Source organism: Cherax quadricarinatus, chromosome 7, assembly GCF_038502225.1.
Source record: "Cherax quadricarinatus isolate ZL_2023a chromosome 7, ASM3850222v1, whole genome shotgun sequence".
Taxonomy (NCBI): domain Eukaryota; kingdom Metazoa; phylum Arthropoda; class Malacostraca; order Decapoda; family Parastacidae; genus Cherax; species Cherax quadricarinatus.
Genome location: NC_091298.1, coordinates 13833414 through 13854122, shown reverse-complemented (window position 1 = coordinate 13854122; position 20709 = coordinate 13833414). Strand labels below are relative to the sequence as shown.

Sequence of the window (20709 nt, the reverse complement as noted above, 5' to 3'; positions counted from 1 at the left end):
TTGTCGTATGATAGAATGGAAAACATATTATAGAAATAGAGGTGATTTTGATTGGTTTTACTATGAAAAGAACCTTGAAATGCAGCTCAAAGTAGGGGAAATGTTTGATTTTTGCCGATGTTCAAAAGTAAACAAATGATGTCATTTTCCAATAAATGTCCAAGTAGCCATTCTAATATGCAGTCATGAATGGGTTGACATTATTTATACAATTATTATAATATTGCAGTAGTCTGCATAACAGTAAATCTTCTATTTTTGTTTGAATAAAAATTCAAAATAGAAAGCAAGAGTAATATCAGAGGGGCCTGGAGATGTGACTGATGAACAAAGAAAATGTTATTTCAGAGCCAGGAATGTCTGCATTGTTCATTCTGGACCCTATTTTGAAATTGTCATATTTTTTAATTTTCGTGAAATTGGTCAAATTGCAAATTTCTGACCACATTATTGGGTAGTTGAAATCAGTAAATGGGCAGTTTCTTGTATACTCAATTGATAGAAAAAATGGAGTTCTAAAGAAATAGCTATGAGTTTGGTCTACTGGAACAATGGAATTAGCCAAAAAGAGGGCTCAATGTGGGCAAAATCGCCGATTCATAAGTATCCCCAAGGTCGCTAACTTCGTGAGAGCGTAATTCCATCAGTTTTCCATCAAATTTCGTTCTTTTTGGTGTCATTACAATCGGGAAAAGATTCTCTATCATTTCATAAGAAAAAATTACTTTTTTTTCAGAAATTTTGCGACACCAGGAGACACCTCAGGATTTGGGGTTGCAACAGTCAAGGGGTTAAGCATCCCACAGCAATAAAATACATATACAGTTCACTCATTACTTATTTTTTTTTTTTATTATCACACTGGCCGACTCCCACCAAGGCAGGGTGGCCCGAAAAAGAAAAACTTTCACCATCATTCACTCCATCACTGTCTTGCCAGAAGGGTGCTTTACACTATGGTTTTTAAACTGCAACATTAACACCCCTCCTTCAGAGTGCAGGCACTGTACTTCCCATCTCCAGGACTCAAGTCCGGCCTGCCGGTTTCCCTGAATCCCTTCATAAATGTTACTTTGCTCACACTCCAACAGCACGTCAAGTATTAAAAACCATTTGTCTCCATTCACTCCAATCAAACACGCTCACGCATGCCTGCTGGAAGTCCAAGTCCCTCGCACACAAAACCTCCTTTACCTCCTCCCTCCAACCTTTTCTAGGCCGACCCCTACCCCGCATTCCTTCCACTACAGACTGATACATTCTTGAAGTCATTCTGTTTTGCTCCATTCTCTCTACATGTCCGAACCACCTCAACAACCCTTCCTCAACCCTCTGGACAACAGTTTTGGTAATCCCGCACCTCCTGCTACAGTTTTGGTAATCCCGCACCTCCTGCTAACTTCCAAACTACGAATTCTCTGCATTATATTCACACCGCACATCGCCCTAAGACATGACATCTCCACTGTCTCCAGCCTTCTCCTCGCTGAAACATTCATCACCCATGCTTCACACTCATTACTTACCTTAAAATATTTGTAGTCCTAATCTAGGGTGAGACGAGTAGTATTTATTGTAAGAAATCAGGTGTGGTATGTATGGTAGCCAGGCAGGCTACCATACCAGGCCATTCCACCCACACATAATATACTACGACATTTAAGCATCCCAGAGCGATAAAATGCATACACAGTTCACTCATTAATTACCTTAAAATATTTGTAGTCTTAATGTAGAGTCAGGGGTGAGTAAATGAGATAGTGAAGGTTTGGAGTTAATAAAAGTATTAGTCAGAGGGCTGAAGAGGGGTTGTTGAGGTGGTTTGGTCATTTAGAGAGAATGGATCAAAGTAAAATGACATGGAAAGCATTTAAATCTGTAGGGGAAGGAAGGCGGGGTAGGGGTCATCCTCGAAAAGGTTGGAAGGAAGGGGAAAGGGAGGTTTTGTGGGCGAAGGGCTTGGACTTCCAGCAGGCGTGCGTGAGCGTGTTCAATAGGAGTGAATGGAGACGAATGGTATTTGGGACCTGACGATCTGTTGGAGTGCGAGGAGGGTAATATTTAGTGAAGGGATTCAGGGAAACTGATTATTTTTATATAGCTGGACTTGAGTCCTGGAAATGGGAAGTACAATGCCTGCACTCGAAAGAAGGGGTTCGGGATATTGACAGTTTGGAGGGATATGTTGTGTATCTTTATACATATATGCTTCTAAGCTGTTGTGTCCTGAGCACCTCTGCAAAAACAGTGATAATGTGTGAGTGAGGTGAAAGTGTTGAATAATGATTAAAGTATTTTCTTTTTATATACTTTCATCATTATTCAACACTTTCACCTCACTCACACATAATCACTGTTTTTGCAGAGGTGCTCAGAACACAACAGCTTAGAAGCATATACGTATAAAGATACACAACGTATCCCTCCAAACTGTCAATATCCCGAACCCCTCCTTTAGAGCGCAGGCATTGTACTTCCCATTTCCAGGACTCAAGTCCGGCTATATAAAATTAACCGGTTTCCCTGAATCCCTTCACTAAATATTACCCTGCTCACACTCCAACAGATCGTCAGGTCCCAAATACCATTCGTCTCCATTCACTCCTATCGAACATGCTCACGCACGCCTGCTGGAAGTCCAAGCCCCTCGCCCACAAAACCTCCCTTACCCCTTCCTTCCAACCTTTTCGAGGACGACCCCTACCCCACCTTCCTTCCCCTACAGATTTAAATGCTTTCCATGTCATTCTACTTTGATGGTTCGGGATATTAGCGGTTTGGAGGGATATGTTTTGTATCTTTATACGTATATGCTTCTAAACTGTTGTGTTCTGAGCACCTCTGCAAAAACAGTGATTATGTGTAAGTGAGGTGAAAGTGTTGAATGATGATGAAAGTATTTTCTTTTTGGAGATTTTCTTTCTTTTTGGGTCACCCTGCCTCGGTAGGAGATGGCCGACTTGTTGAAAAAAAAAAAAATCTTTTCGGGGATTTTCTTTCTTTTTGGATCACCCTGCCTCGGTGGGAGACGGCCGACTTGTTAAAAAAAAAAAAAAGTAACAAGTGTACTGTGTGTGCGTATTTTACTTTTTATTGTGTTTTTTAATGCCTAATTCTATTGCTAACTTAATATATGTTAGTGTGAACCTGTTATCTAGCCTTAATATGCATTTATAAGTAAAAAAAAAAGGATGTTCCACTTTACAGCAATTTCCGCTGTACAGTGGTAGCCTGAAACCTAACCTGCCGTATAAGTAGGGCTCTACTGAATTATTTTCTGCATTTTTAAGCTAGGCTCAGAGCCCCATAAAGTGTGATAACTTGAATTTCATAGCTCAGCTCTCCTCACACGCCTGCAATACTCTCCAATGGTTGAATTTGGTGCTTATTCTTTTCAGCTGCACAATGCCTCGTATAACCTGGACACACTTTTTACACATCCACTGTACTAACCTGATCAACAGTAAAAGATTTTATGTCTTCATGAGCCCAGTTCACTGCCGTAATATTTTCTATCCCTTTAGGAAACTCTTTCACTTGGATTAATTCTTTCTTGGCCATTGAATTTAAAAACTGAAATGAAAAAGTTTGCAGTTGATATAATATTTAATCTTTTTTTTTACATAGATCTTCAGTTTTTTACCTTAACCACTACTAGAAAACTAGTGTTTCTTGTGGAGTTAACATGTAATATTGCAATATATACAAACAACTTTAATATTTACAAGGAATTTACTTGAAAATTTCTCATTTGACTTTTATGTTAAGAAATTCTATATTCACCTGCAGCAAGCAAAACTGTCAACAGTTTTTACTGACCTAAAAATTATACACTGAAGGAGGCAGATGGCCACAGAACAAAAAGTAAAACAATGACATTATGTTTTTTTCTTTAAAGATCTGGCTTTCTCTTTAATCCTTTCAGGGTCCATGCTGTAGTTCTATGGCTTTGAGTTGAGGGTCCAAACCGTAGATCTACGCCATGAGCTCAGCTCACTCTGATAAGCTGTGAGCTGTAAATTTGGGCCTAGATATGAGAGAATACATCTATATGGTATGTGTGCACCACATAAAACAAATCCTGCAGCACACAGTACATAATGAGAGAAAAAACAGACCATATTTTTTTATTAAAACAGCGAATTTGCAGTGTTTTTCATATGTTTTTTATAGTTGTATTTGCGATTTCTTGGTCTCATTTGATAGAATGGAAGATACATTACATAAATAGAGATGATTTTGATTGGTTTTAGTACTGGAAATGGCTTGAAGCTGAGCTCAAAGTAGCAGAAATGTTAAATTTTTGCCAATGTTCAAGAGTAAACAAATGACCTCACACGTCTAATACACACCAGTTGGTGGGTCTAATATACATTCACAAATGTGGTGATATTATTTATACAATTATTGCAATATTGCATAACAGTAAATCTTCTATTTTTTGGTTTGAATAAAAATTCATTATGTGAATAAAAAATCAAAATGGAATTCATTTGTAAAGCCTGAAAATGTAACTAATGAACAGAGGAAATGTTAGTTTAGTGCCAGGAATGCCTGCACTGTTTATTCTGGACCCTATTTTGAAATTGGAATATTTTTAACTTTGTGTTAAATTGGCCAAATTACCAATTTCTGATCAATTTATTTTGAAGTTGAAACAGTTGACTTGACAATTTCCTGTGCTCTATCAATAGATTAAAAGTAATACCAGTGAAATAGCTAAGAATTTGGTCAACTGGAATAAGGTAATTGGCCTAAAATGGGAGTCAAATTCAGCAAAATCGCCAATGCATAAATATCGCTAACACATCAAAATTAGTGAGAACATAATTTCGTCAATTTTCCATCAAATTTCGTACTTTTTGTTTTATTACCTTCAGAAAAAGATTCTCTACCATTTCATAAGAAAACATAACAAAAAAATTTTTTTTAAATTCTTGGACCCTGGTGCACACTTGGAAATTTGGCCTCTGGACCCTGAAAGGGTTAAGAAGAGGCTTCGAGAAAGAAGTTAACTGAACTTGAGGTTTGACAATGGAAAGTAGTGCCTGCACTGCATTGGTGAAAAACTCAAGAATCTTTCCACAGGAACTCTCTCAACCCTTTCACTGCCGAGACCCCTGCTCACAAACTTGCTCTCAGTGTTGAAAAATTTTCAAAAATAAAAAAAATTATTTTTCTTATGAAATGATAGAGAATCTTTTCTTGATGGTAATGATACCAAAAGTACGAAATTTGATGGAAAACTTACGGAATTACGCTCTCGCGAAGTTAGCGGTCTCTGCGATATTTATGCATCGGCGATTTTGCCCACTTTGAGCCCTATTTTTGGCCAATTCCATCATTCCAGTCAACAAAACTCATAGCTATTTCACTAGAAGTCCATTTGTTCTATCGATTGAGTACAAGAAAGCGCTCATTTACTGATTTCAACTACCCAATAAAGTAATCAGAAATTTGTAATTTGGCCAATTTCATACAAAATTCAAGGCTAATTTCAAAATAGGGGCCAGAATAAACAATGCAGACATTCCTAGCACTAAAATAACATTTTTTCTGTTCATTAGTCATGTCTCCAGGCTCCTCTTACATTACGCTTGATTTCCATTTTGAATTTTTTTTCACACAAAAAAATAGAAGATTTACTATTATTGAGACTACTGCATTATTGTAAAAATTGGTATAAATAATATCAGTGCATTTGTGAAAGAATATCAGATTCATCATTTGATATGTATTGGATGTGTGGTGTGATTTGTTTACTCTTGAACATCGGCAAAAATCGAACATTTCCGCAACTATGAGCTCAATTTCAAGGTACTTTTAGTCGGAAAACCACTCAAATCCTCTCTATTTCTGTAATATATCTTCCATTCTATCAAATGCGACCAAGAATACAAGAATACGACCATAAATACCACACGAAAATACACCGCAAAGTCAAGTGTTTTAAACCAAAAACACTGCCGGAGTTTTTTTTTTTTCATTATGCACTGCATGCTGCACAATTTTTTTTATACTGTGCACACTGACCACTCAGACCCATTCTCTCATATGTAGGTCTACCAGCTGTCTCCTGCTAGATTTGAAACCGCTTGAATTTTGGCATAGTACTACGGCACCAACACTGGCTTGTAAGCCATAATGTTACGGCACCAACAGTGAAAGGGTTAAAAAGTTTTGATATGAAAGAAATGTAATGTAAAATGACAGCAACACAAAACTGTATTGATAATTTGAATTATTTGGGATAGAAATACCATGGTGACAATAAGTACTTACCTGTATGTAGTTGCAGTGGTTGAGTTTTAGTTTCTGGCCTTGCCTCTCAACTTTCCTATTTCCAGATTCTCTCCTAGCATCAAGGGCCCTATCATGCCTATTCTCAAAACTATGTATGGAATCTGCCTCCAACACTCTGTCAAGGTCATTCCACTTTCCAACCACCTTAGAGACTGAATAAATACTTCCTAACATCCCTGTGACTCATCTGTAACCAACTTCCAGCTGTACCCGAGTACCAGTTTCCCGCCTCATTAACAACCTGACCCTGTCTGCCTTATCAATATCTCTGAGTATTTTGTATGTTGTTATCATGTCTTCCCTGATTCTTCTGTCCTCCAAGGCCATTAGATTCAATGCCATTAGCCTTTCCTCATTACTCATAATCCTTAGCTCTGAGTACGAATGCTGAATGGACTCTGGATAAGCAAGTTGCATTAGATGTACAGTATTTGACATTTATTATTGGTCTACACAAGTTTACACCAAATTCAGGATTTTTTTTATTTTTTTAACAATATTTTTAATTGGAGTTGGCAGATAGGGAACTTTTAGATCTTCTGGTAGAAAAGTCCATATTTTTGGGTCTTTAATTTGCACAGATTTTCTACTCAGTCTGAGTAGAACATGTGAGATATCAGAGAGATATGGGTTTCTAAGAAAACTGTTATAATGCAAAAGATATTCTCTCTTTTACAATGTAAGATTTTATCACTTATGTAGTCCCTCCTACCCTCCACAAAATATTGGGTCCAACCCTCTATACCACAGTACAATACATCAGTTCTAGGCAAAATTGTGTACAGTACATACTGTACAATGGTGCTAAAGGATTAAGAAATAATTTAATCACCAGTACATAAAGTAATAATAACATGCAACTATCAAGAAAACTACCTTCGACAATTTTTTATATGATGACTTCTTAATATCCAGCGATGTACCATCTGGACAAGCAGGAATCATGTGCAAGCGGTAAAAGTTGCTGGTAAGGATAGGAAGTGCCACCTTTTTTCCAGAGGTTTTCCAAGCCTTCAGAAAGCAATGAAGCAACAGCTTATCCATTACTTCAGGGCCTGTCACTGAAAAGTTTTTAAAAGGCAGTAACTATTGACTTGCATGCCAATTTTATTAATTTGCATATGAAATTTATTAATAACTTTCACATGGCGCCAATTTTCAGGAACGTAACACATGCATAATGAGTGGTTTAACTTTTTTTTTAACAGACCAGCCATCTCGCACCGAGACAGGACAACCAGAAAAAGAAGAAACATTTTCACCATCATTCAATCTATCACTGTCGTACCAGAGGTGCGATGATACAACAGTTCAGATGGCCCTCCAAACAGCAAATATCCTCACCCCTCCTTCAGAGTGCAGGCACTGTACTACCTACCTCCAGGACTCAAATTCAGCTAACCAGTTTCCCTGAATCCCTTCACAAATGTTACCTTGCTCACACTCCAACAGCTCGTCAAGTCCCAAAAAACACTGCCTTCACTCACTCCTAACATACTCTCACATGCCTGATGGAAGTCCAAGCCCGTCACACACAAAAAACCTCCCTTACACTCTTTCCCAAACCTCTCCTAGGACATCCCCTACCCAGCCTTCCCTCCACTACAGATTTATATACCCTCCAAGTCATCCTATTCACTCCATCCTCTCGAATGTCCAAACCACCTCAGCAACCCCTCCACTGTCTTCAGCCTTCTCACTGCAATATTCACAACCTATGCTTCACATCCATATAAATGTTGGTACCACTACACTCTTATACAATCCCCCTTTCACTTACATGGATAACATTCTTGGTCTCTACAGATGCCTCAATGCACCACCCACTTTTTTTTTTCTCATCAATTCTATGGTTCACCTAGTCTTTCATAGACCCATCCACCAACAAGCCCATTCCCATATACATTTATTTGATGCATGTATGGTAGGCATTTATTTAAGACAAATTTGTCTGGAATTCATTTTTGAGCCTTGTATGAAGAGCTTCTGCTTAACTTGCTTTTGCATCAAATTTCACTGATGTAGCAAAAAAAAATGGAATTGCTAGTTCCACTGAACCAGTCTATAGAAAGTATATATGAAGATTTACTGTATATACATACTTACTATTAGGAGCATACCTGGTCCCCTTTAGGTTAGACATATACTCTGTAGAGACTGTATGTTCTTGTATAAGTTCATTGCATATGCCATGGTTTAGTTTCCAAAGGGATCGTCAATGATTCCTAGTACTACTGCATAATTTTCCATAGCAATTGCAATTATATTTAAAGTGAATTTGCTAAGCATTAATTCATAGCTAAGCACCTTTCAAAATGTTTTACGAAAAATCAATACGTAAGATGTTTGCATTTCAACAATTATATATATACAGTGACTCATACTGGAAGTCATTTTTTTTTTTTTAATAAGAGAATGACTTCACAGAGAATAGGGGAGTTTTAGCCCAGCAGAGCATGTAGCCTGAGAGAGAACAAGAAAATGTGCAAACAGAAAGACGAAACCTCAAGAAGTAACCCTCAACTATATATTAAAAAGAAGAGTTGTTGAAAAAAAATAATGATGAATGATCACTTCCTAAAGTTTTGCTCTTGATCATGGGGAACCTCTATAAGCAATAGATTTCCTATTAATAGGATGCATACTATACAATGTATAAATTGCTTCCCAACCTACTAGTTGTTTGAACTATTTCTTCTTGAGGCGTGCTGGTTTCCGGACTGAGGCTGCTACTACTATCAGGTGTTTGATCATCTCCCAAATCCAGCTCTTGAACAGCATCTATCACCTGCTCTGGAGAAGGCTCCTTTACAATTTCATTCTCATTTGTTTCACCATCACCTATAATTTCTGCAGCACCATCTTCACTCTCTGAAAATTTAATGTAATTGATAAAACTTCACCTGAGAAAATTACGTATTTTATTTTAAAAGATAATGAAAGCTATGATAATTTTCCTTATACATCATGCACTGTATCAGAGGAATATGATAATGAATTACAATTATACCTCTTTAACGAAGTATGTAAAAGCAATATATTATAATACGTGAGAATTTATATAAATGAAAAGTTTAGAATGTACTTGAAGAACATTAAAAATGGCAGCTTAATATTCATGTGGATGACATTTAACCGAATAAATGGAAATACACATTGTAGATAAGAAGAAAATTCACTGCTTTACAAAATCTTACATTTAGCATTTATAGTTTACAAAAACTAGCAATTTGGAAAGCAAAAGTTGAAAACAGCATTAAGAAATAAGATCTGTTGGTGTTTGGTGAATAATGAATGGGAAAAAATGAAAAAGTATATACAGTACAAGAAAATTATTTAGTGCTCTTGATAGAATACTTTTTAAAACTTTTAAAGTATGATTGCAAAAACTTTATGCTTTAAAGCACAGCAGGAATTAACAACATGCACCATATTACTGGGTCAAGAGCAAGAGAGAGAGAGAGAAGTATGTGGAGGTAAAGTTACTTTAACAGATCTTAGGATAAGGATATACTGTGGTGCTACAGGATAAATTTCTGGAATACATGAAAATATAACAGACTGGTAAAAATTGCTTAATACTGTACAATACAAGGAGTTAAAACCAATGATAAATTCATTTAGAGTTTGAATATGTTTGTGAAGGACAATATGGGAATACAACAATTACTCATGAGAACATGTGCAAGAAAGTGCAACAGTAGCTAAGTTGAATAACTAAAAAATTAATTAAGAATGTTTGGTTAAGAATAATAAGAGTAGAATAATGTCAATCTTTAGTAGTTCTCAATCATTTTGCCTCAATGTAAGTTATTCTGACATTTATCACATACAAATAATAGAAAGAAAAAATTAAGGGTACCAGTAGCCATAATACAGGATTATTAGCTAACACTAACCTAAAATAACCTGACCACTCAGCATTATGTCAGGTGGCCCCAAATTGGGTGGTGGACTTCTGGTACCCATTTCCCATAACTGATCTCTGTAAACATGCAAGATGCTAACTCCTTTCCCATGTCTTCCACACATATACATATCCATTGAGCTATGTGCAGTGACACCAACAGCAAGAGGAACTTTGTTGTCTGTAGTGTTGATTGCAACAGGGAAGCCTTTCTCAAACTTGCCATACGAAGACGGGTTCATCTGTGGAGTGCATTACCCTGAATGGTACAGTATGTCACGTAAAATCCATTAAAACACCATACTGTACAATTTTTTTTTTTTTTTTTTGCAAATAATATTTGTACTGCAAGCAGGATGCTTTTTACAGACAACACTTTTTTATTCACAGTCAAACACTGAAGACTGTATCTTTCTCAAGCATTTCTAATTAGGCTGTACTGTAATTCACTATATATTAATGAATATTTAAGAAACAAAAACAGTGTTTTATGTTTCTACACAGGAAATTTTTTTAAGCTGGTACTGAACTGTAGTAATAAGAATGAGCAGGAAGTTATTACAATGTATTTACAAAGACAATGTAAATATATTATAATCTACCAATATTAATCGTAATGTATAATCTATAGTATTGCCTTATATGAAGGCTAAAGATGAAAATGACAGTGTCAAAACATAAATCATTACTGACAGTCAAATAACTTGAAGGAAAAGCCAAACTCTAAAAATATTTTTTTTAAACTCACCAGCTGTCTCCCACCAAGGTAGGGTAACCCAAAAAAGAAAACACTTTCACCATCACTCACTCCATCACTATCTTGCTAAAGGCAAGCTGACATTACAGCTCAGATGCCCCTCCATACTGCAATATCACCAACCCTCCTTCAGAGTGCATGCATTGTATTTCCCACCTTCAGGAATCAAGTCAAACTAAAGGACTTCCTTGAATCCCTTCATAAATGTTACCGTGCTCACACCCCAACAGCACATCATAAAAAGCACTTGCCTCCACTCATTCCTAACACACACACACATGCCAGAATGATGATCAAGCCCCATGCATACAAAGTTTCCTTTACTTCCCCCTCCCTCCACCCTTCCTTTAACTACAGATTTATACACCCTCCAAACTGCCTCAATAACCCCTCCAAAGACCTCTAGATAATAGTTTTAGTAACCCCGCACCTCCTCCTAATCTCCAAGCTATAAATTCTCTGCACAATATTCACACTGCACAATGCCCTCAGACAACATTTCCACTGCCTCCATCCTCCTCCTCACTGTAATATTTAAAATCCATGCTTCACATCCTTATAAGAATGTTGGTACCACTAAACTGATATACGTATCCCCCTTTTTGCCTCCATAGATAATAATCTTTGTCTCCACAGATTCCTTAATGCACTACCCACCTTTTCTTTTTTTTTGTCATTCACATTCACTTCCTCCATATTCCCTCCTTCTAAACATACATCCAATCTTTCATTATCTAAATTTTTGGTTACTCTCATCACATAGCTCATTCCTATATACTAATAACAATATCTTTATTTACTACAGGTACATGTGATTGGTGATTGGTGGAATGATGAAGTAAAGGGTGTGATAAAAGAGAAAAAGGTAGCTTATGAGAGGTTTTTACAAAGCAGAAGTGTTATAAGAATTATTTTTTTAAAAATAGACGGTTGGAGGCAGTGGAGATGTCCTGTTTAAGGGCAATGTGTGGTGTAAATATTATGCAGAAAATTCGGAGTGTGGAAATTAGGAGAAGGTGTGGAGTTAATAAAAGTATTAGTCAGAGGGCAGAAGAGGGGTTGTTGAGGTGGTTTGGTCATTTAGAGAGAATGGATCAAAGTAGAATGACATGGAAAGCATATAAATCTATAGGGGAAGGAAGGCGGGGTAGGGGTCGTCCTCGAAAGGGTTGGAGAGAGGGGGTAAAGGAGGTTTTGTGGGTAAGGGGCTTGGACTTCCAGCAAGCGTGCGTGAGCGTGTTAGATAGGAGTGAATGGAGACGAATGGTACTTGGGACCTGACGATCTGTTGGAGTGTGAGCAGGGTAATATTTAGTGAAGGGATTCAGGGAAATCGGTTATTTTCATATAGTCGGACCTGAGTCCTGGAAATGGGAAGTACAATGCCTGCACTTTAACCCTTTGAGGGTCGACAGGCCCTCTCCGAAAGTCGTTCTCAGGGTCGGCCAAATTTAAAAAAAAAAAAAAATTATTTTCTCTTATGAAAAGATAGAGAATCTTTTCCCGATCATAACGACACCAAAAGTTTGAAATTTGATAGAAAACTTACGGAATTATGCTCTCGCAAAGTTAGCGGTCTCGGCGATGTTTACGCATCGGCGATTTTGCCCACTTTGAGCCCCATTTTCGGCCAATTTCACTGTACTAGTCGACAAAAAACATGAATATTTCGCTAGAACTCCATTTTTCTATCGAATGGGTGCAAGAAACCACCCATTTATAAATTCAACTATCCAGTACAGTGGTCAGAATTTAGCAATTTTGCCAATTTCACACAAATTTCAAAAGATGCCAATTTCAGAATAGGGTCCAGAATAAACAAGAAAGACATTCCTGGCACTAAAATGACATTTCCTCTAGTCATTAGTCACGTCTCAAGGCCCCTCTTATATTCTTTTGCTTTCCACTTTGAATTTTTATTCTCACAAAAAATATAAGATTTACTGTTATGCAGACTACTGCATTACCTGGAGTTTACCTGGAGAGAGTTCCGGGGGTCAACGCCCCCGCGGCCCGGTCTGAGACCAGGCCTCCTGGTGGATCAGAGCCTGATCAACCAGGCTGTTGCTGCTGGCTGCACGCAAACCAACATACGAGCCACAGCCCGGCTGATCCGGAACTGACTTTAGGTGCTTGTCCAGTGCCAGCTTGAAGACTGCCAGGGGTCTGTTGGTAATCCCCCTTATGTGTGCTGGGAGGCAGTTGAACAGTCTCGGGCCCCTGACACTTATTGTATGGTCTCTTAACGTGCTAGTGACACCCCTGCTTTTCATTGGGGGGATGGTGCATCGTCTGCCAAGTCTTTTGCTTTCGTAGTGGGTGATTTTCGTGTGCAAGTTCGGTACTAGTCCCTCTAGGATTTTCCAGGTGTATATAATCATGTATCTCTCCCTCCTGCGTTCCAGGGAATACAGGTTTAGGAACCTCAAGCGCTCCCAATAATTGAGGTGTTTTATCTCCGTTATGCGCGCCGTGAAAGTTCTCTGTACATTTTCTAGGTCGGCAATTTCACCTGCCTTGAAAGGTGCTGTTAGTGTGCAGCAATATTAGTGTAAAAAATGATATAAATATTATTGGTGCACTTGTGAAAGAATATTAGACTCACCAGTTGACGTGTATTGCATGCTTGGCACGATTTGTTTACTTTTGAAGTTTGGTAAAAATCGAACATTTCTGCTACTTTGAGCTCAATTTCAAGGCACCTTTCATTGTAAAACCAGTCAAAATCATCTCAATTTCAGTAATATGTCTTCCATTCTATAAAATGAGACCAAGAAAACTAGAATACAACAATAAATACCATACGAAAATACACTGCAAAGTCGCTGATTTATTAAAAAAAATGGTTAAAGTTTTTTTTTTCTCATTATGCACTGTGTGCTGCAGGATTTTTTTTAGACTGCGCACACTGACCACATAGACCCATTCTTTCATATAAAGGCCTACCAGCTTTCTCCCACTAGATTTGAGGCCGCTAGAATTTATGAGTACTAGTACGTCAAAAACCCCTACGCGTAAGACGTACTAGTACGACGAAAACCCTCAAAGGGTTAAAGGAGGGGTTTGGGATATTGGCAGTTTGGAGGGATATGTTGTGTATCTTTATATGTGTATGCTTCTAGACTGTTGTATTCTGAGCACCTCTGCAAAAACAGTGATAATGTGCGAGTGTGGTGAAAGTGTTGAATGATGATTTAAGTATTTTCTTTTTGGGGATTTTCTTTCTTTTTTGGGTCACCCTGCCTCGGTGGGAGACGTCCGACTTGTTTAAAAAAAAAAAAAAAAAAAAAAATGTACATGGTATACAGGCCTAGCTGACATCAATGACATACTACTATATAAAAAGCCCCTATGTTCATTTTTAATTTCCTTCTTTTGCATACCATCCCAAATTCATCTACAGACCTTTGCACCTTCTCTTCAGAATTTCCCAAAAGCATATGTCATAAGCAAAAGGCATACATACATCAAAAGACAAGTACAAAAAATTATGAATATAGAGGAAACTGGTTAGACAGCTGTCTAGTCACCATCAAGTAGATCATGAATATCGATTGCTAATACACCAATATAAAGACATTATTACAAAGCGATACAAAACAACATAATAACACTGCTTATCTTGCAGATTTATGGTACAATATATGTACATATATATTTATATAGCTTAATGGAACCTATTATAATGGCTTCACCATTTGTAACAATTCAACTTCAAAAAACTTACCTCCCCCTTTGTAATAATTCCAGGTAACATGAGATCTGCTCCACCTGCTAAGACATCAATGACCTGTGCGTGTGTGGTAAAGATGTGCAAAAGATCTGGGTGTCTCCAGAGCATGTAAACTGTAGGGTAAATTTCCTTGTCCTTCTCAAGCATGAAGAACACAGGGTCCTTTTGTACCTGAAGGTTTATTAAATTCATACTTTTATAAGCAGTAAATATTATTTGTATAATGTACTGTATTCTAATGACCATAGAAGCATTTTCCAGCCTGATATACAGCATAATATACAATATGATTTAAATTTTTTAATCTAACCTTCTTATAATTGAATTTTAATTTAAAATGAATTTCGTTTTATTTTACCATGTCAGCAACTGTGACTAGGAGAGTCATTTGGATTGTGGTGTCAATACGTTTCCAGCAAGACAACTATGAATAATGGTGATATTTCTAATTTTCTTTATTTAATCCACTGCTTCTGATTTATGTTCTGACACTGCCGTTTTAATTCTCTTTCAAAAGGAAACAAGCAAAATTGCTTTCTTTGCACAGTTGATCCCAAAATTTGCAAGGTTTATAGAATCTGGAATATGCTAATAATACTAATATCAAATTCTTTCTGAATACTGAATTTTGTTTCAGATTTAGGCTCTCAATATATTGATCTAATCTCATTAACCCAGGGTTTTTGACGTCCCAGGGTTTTTGACGTACTAGTACGCCTAAATTCTAGCGCCCTCAAATCTAGCGAGAGAAAGCTGGTAGGCCTACATATGAAAGAATGGGTCTATGTGGTCAGTGTGCGCAGTATAAAAAAAAATCCTGCAGCACACAGTGCGTAATGAGAAAAAAAAAACTTTGACCGTGTTTTTGGATTAACCCTTTGACTGTTTCCGACGTATAAATACGTCTTACGAGCCAATGTTTCTGACGTATTTATACGCACAAATTCTAGTGGCTTCAAATCAAGCGCGAAAGGCCTGGTAGGCCTACATGAGAGAGAATGGGTCTCAGTGGTCGGTGTGCACCCTGTGAAAAAAATCTGGGACCCAGCGGTGCATTATGGGAACGCCATGTTGTTAGTCCATTTTCACCATGCCTCTCGGTAAGAAGTTCCTCACTCCTCGGCGGACTGGAGGTCTTTTGCTCCCAAGTGATAGCTCTAACAGCGATGAAAATGTCAGTGACAGTGAATTCCAGGGTTTTGAAGTGAGTGTAACCGGAAAAAGTGCCCAGGATAACGTAATTAGTGATGAAAACCCAGATGACCCACAACCTTCCACCTCTGGTGCTGGGCCGGCTTGTTCATGTTCACGTTCGCCTGTACCAGGACGAAAGAGGAAACTATTTGGTCGTGTACAACACCCAGATGTTAGCAGTGATAGTGATAGTGATTTCAAGGCCATTGAAAGCAGTTCTAGTGACAGTGAGAGTGAATATTCCCCAGTGAAGCGGCAGTATGTACTACGTAACATGCGGTCTGGTAGTGTTTCATATGTTGTTCCAAGGGGAAGGAGAAACTCTGGGAGCACATCCCGTGGCCCTACACCACGACCTGATAGTGAGGATAGAGAGGCATATATAGGTGTATCACAAGAGGAGAGGAGCAGTTAAGAAATCAAAATATTCAATTAGAGAATAAAAAAAGGAATAAGAAAAGCAAAAAGGGATTATGAGGCTAAGGGTTCTTTCAGCTATACAGAGGTAAGATTAGGGACAAGATAGGCCCACTTAAGAGTAACTCAGGTCAGATCACTGACAGTGTTAAGGATATGTGTGAAATTTTCAATTCTTACTTCCTCTCAGTTTTTACTCAGGAAGATACTAGCAAAATTCCAGAATAGATTATGATAATGATTAGATACCTATTTCTTTTTCTGTCTCATAAACACGCTAGATAACAGGGATATCTTGCTACTCCTACTTACACTTTGGTCACACTTCACAGACACGCACATGCATATATATATACATACACCTAGGTTTTTCCCCTTTTTCTAAATAGCTCTTGTTCTTCTTTATTTCTTCTATTGTCCATGGGGAAGTGGAAAAGAATCTTTCCTCCGTAAGCCATGCGTGTCGTATGAGGCGACTAAAATGTCGGAAGCAAAGGGCTAGTAACCCCTTCTCCTGTAGACATTTACTAAAAAAGAGAAGAAAAACTTTATAAAACTGGGATGCTTCAATGTGCGTGGATGTAGTGCAGATGACAAGAAACAGATGATTGCTGATGTTATGAATGAAAAGAAGTTGGATGTCCTGGCCCTAAGCGAAACAAAGCTGAAGGGGGTAGGGGAGTTTCGGTGGGGGGAAATAAATGGGATTAAATCTGGAGGATCTGAGAGAGTTAGAGCAAAGGAAGGGGTAACAGTAATGTTGAAGGATCAGTTATGGAAGGAGAAAAGAGAATATGAATGTGTAAATTCAAGAATTATGTGGATTAAAGTAAAGGTTGGATGTGAAAAGTGGGTCATAATAAGCATGTATGCACCTGGAGAAGAGAGGAATGTAGAGGAGAGAGAGAGATTTTGGGAGATGTTAAGTGAATGTATAGGAGCCTTTGAACCAAGTGAGAGAGTAATTGTGGTAGGGGATCTGAATGCTAAAGTAGGAGAAACTTTTAGAGAGGGTGTGGTAGGTAAGTTTGGGGTGCCAGGTGTAAATGATAATCAGAGCCCTCTGATTGAACTTTGTATAGAAAGGGGTTTAGTTATAGGTAATACATATTTTAAGAAAATGAGGATAAATAAGTATACAAGATATGATGTAGGGCAAAATGACAGTAGTTTGTTGGATTATGTATTGGTAGATAAAAGACTGTTGAGTAGACTTCAGGATGTACATGTTTATAGAGGGGCCTCAGATATATCAGATCACTTTCTAGTTGTAGCTACACTGAGAGTAAAAGGTAGATGGGGTACAAGGAGAATAGAAGAATCAGGGAAGAGAGAGGTGAAGGTTTATAAACTAAAAGAGGAGGCAGTTAGGGTAAGTTATAAACAGCTATTGGAGGATAGATGGGCTAATGAGAGCATAGGAAATGGGGTCGAAGAGGTATGGGGTAGGTTTAAAAATGTAGTGTTAGAGTGTTCAGCAGAAGTTTGTGGTTACAGGAAAGTGGGTGCGGGAGGGAAGAGGAGCGATTGGTGGAATGATGATGTAAAGAGAGCAGTAAGGGAGAAAAAGTTAGTATATGAGAAGTTTTTACAAAGTAGAAGTGATGCAAGGAGGGAAGAGTATATGGAGAAAAAGAGAGAGGTTAAGAGAGTGGTGAAGCAATGTAAAAAGAGAGCAAATGAGAGAGTGGGTGAGATGTTATCAACAAATTTTGTTGAAAATAAGAAAAAGTTTTGGAGTGAGATTAACAAGTTAAGGAAGCCTAGAGAACAAATGGATTTCTCAGTTACAAATAGAAGAGGAGAGTTATTAAATGGAGAGTTAGAGGTATTGGGAAGATGGAGGGAATATTTTGAGGAATTGTTAAATGTTGATGAAGATAGGGAAGCTGTGATTTCGTGCATAGGGCAAGGAGGAATAACATCTTGTAGGAGTGAGGAAGAGCCAGTTGTGAGTGTGGGGGAAGTTCGTGAGGCAGTAGGTAAAATGAAACGGGGTAAGGCAGCCGGGATTGATGGGATAAAGATAGAAATGTTAAAAGCAGGTGGGGATATAGTTTTGGAGTGGTTGGTGCAATTATTTAATAAATGTATGGAAGAGGGTAAGGTACCTAGGGATTGGCAGAGAGCATGCATAGTTCCTTTGTATAAAGGCAAAGAGGACAAAAGAGAGTGCAAAAATTATAGGGGGATAAGTCTGTTGAGTATACCTGGTAAAGTATATGGTAGAGTTATTATTGAAAGAATTAAGAGTAACACGGAGAATAGGATAGCAGATGAATAAGGAGGCTTTAGGAAAGGTAGGGGGTGTGTGGACCAGGTGTTTACAGTGAAACATATAAGTGAACAGTATTTAGATAAGGCTAAAGAGGTCTTTGTGGCATTTATGGATTTGGAAAAGGCGTATGACAGGGTGGATAGGGGGGCAATGTGGCAGATGTTGCAGGTGTATGGTGTAGGAGGTAGGTTACTGAAAGCAGTGAAGAGTTTATACGAGGATAGTGAGGCTCAAGTTAGAGTATGTAGGAAAGAGGGAAATTATTTCCCAGTAAAAGTAGGTATTAGATAAGGATGTGTGATGTCACCGTGGTTGTTTAATATATTTATAGATGGGGTTGTAAGAGAAGTAAATGCGAGGGTCTTGGCAAGAGGCGTGGAGTTAAAAGATAAAGAATCACACATAAAGTGGGAGTTGTCACAGTTGCGCTTTGCTGATGACACTGTGCTCTTGGGAGATTCTGAAGAGAAGTTGCAGAGATTGGTGGATGAATTTGGTAGGGTGTGCAAAAGAAGAAAATTAAAAGTGAATACAGGAAAGAGTAAGGTTATGAGGATAACAAAAAGATTAGGTGATGAAAGATTGGATATCAGATTGGAGGGAGAGAGTATTGAGGAGGTGAATGTATTCAGATATTTGGGAGTGGACGTGTCAGCGGATGGTTCTATGAAAGATGAGGTGAATGAGGGGAAAAGGGTGAGTGGTGCACTTAGGAGTCTCTGGAGACAAAGAACTTTGTCCTTGGAGGCAAAGAGGGGAATGTATGAGAGTATAGTTTTACCAATGCTCTTATATGGGTGTGAAGCATGGGTGATGAATGTTGCAGCGAGGAGAAGGCTGGAGGCAGTGGAGATGTCATGTCTGAGGGCAATGTGTGGTGTGATTATAATGCAGAGAATTCGTAATTTGGAAGTTAGGAGGAGGTGCGGGACTGCCAAAACTGTTGTCCAGAGGGCTGAGGCAGGGTTGTTGAGGTGGTTCGGACATGTAGAGAGAATGGAGCGAAACAGAATGACTTCAAGAGTGTATCAGTCTGTAGTGGAAGGAAGGCGGGGTAGGGGTCGGCCTAGGAAAGGTTGGAGGGAGGGGGTAAAGGAGGCTTGGACTTCCAGCAGGCTTGCGTGAGCGTGTTTGATAGGAGTGAATGGAGACAAATGGTTTTTAATACTTGACGTGCTGTTGGAGTGTGAGCAAAGTAACATTTATGAAGGGATTCAGGGAAACCGGCAGGCCGGATTTGAGTCCTGGAGATGGGAAGTACAGTGCCTGCACTCTGAAGGAGGAGTGTTAATGTTGCAGTTTAAAAACTGTAGTGTATAGCACCTTTCTGGCAAGACAGTGATGGAGTGAATGATGGTGAAAGTTTTTCTTTTTCGGGCCACCCTGCCTTGGTGGGAATCAGCCTCCTTGTTCATCTGCTATCCTATTCTCCGTCTTACTCTTAATTCTTTCAATAATAACTCTACCACACACTTTACCAGGTGTACTCAACAGACTTATCCCCCTATAATTTTTGCACTCTCTTTTGTCACCTTTGCCTTTATACAAAGGAACTATGCATGCTCTCTGCCAATCCCTAGGTACCTTACCCTCTTCCATACATTTATTAAGTAATAGCACCAACCACTCCAAAACTATATCCCCCACCTGCTTTTAACATTTCTATCTTCATCCCATCAATCCCAGCTGCCTTACCCCCTTTCATTTTAGCTACTGCCTCACGAACTTCCCCCACACTCACAACTGGCTCTTCCTCACTCCTACAAGGTGTTATTCCTCCTTGCCCTATACACGAAATCACAGCTTTCCTATCTTCTTCAACATTTAACAATTCCTCAAAGTATTCCTTCCATCTTCCCAATACCTCTAACTCTCCATTTAATAACTCTCCTCTCCTATTTTTAACTGACAAATCCATTTGTTCTCTAGGCTTCCTCAACTTGTTAATCTCACTCCAAAACTTTTTCTTATTTTCAACAAAATTTGTTGATAACATCTCACCCACTCTCTCATTTGCTCTCTTTTTACATTGCTTCACCACTCTCTTAACCTCTTTTTCTCCATATACTCTTCCCTCCTTGCATCACTTCTACTTTGTAAAAACTTCTCATATGCTAACT

At 38.4% G+C, this 20709-nt stretch overlaps 1 protein-coding gene across 4 annotated transcripts in view; it reads right to left on the bottom strand.

The window, feature by feature from the left end:
* eIF2D (eukaryotic translation initiation factor 2D) overlaps positions 1 to 20709 on the bottom strand; it is an 80978-nt gene that overhangs the window by 36365 nt on the left and 23904 nt on the right. For 3 of the 4 annotated variants that reach the window (XM_053773778.2, XM_053773780.2, XM_053773779.2), the window contains 5 exons: positions 14695 to 14871; positions 10203 to 10452; positions 8980 to 9174; positions 7180 to 7364; positions 3454 to 3573 (listed from right to left, as the gene is read on the bottom strand). In XM_053773778.2, the coding sequence (XP_053629753.1) occupies positions 3454 to 3573; positions 7180 to 7364; positions 8980 to 9174; positions 10203 to 10452; positions 14695 to 14871 (927 nt within the window). The remainder of the gene's footprint in view (positions 1 to 3453; positions 3574 to 7179; positions 7365 to 8979; positions 9175 to 10202; positions 10453 to 14694; positions 14872 to 20709) is intronic. The other variant, XM_053773781.2, reaches the window with a different exon arrangement.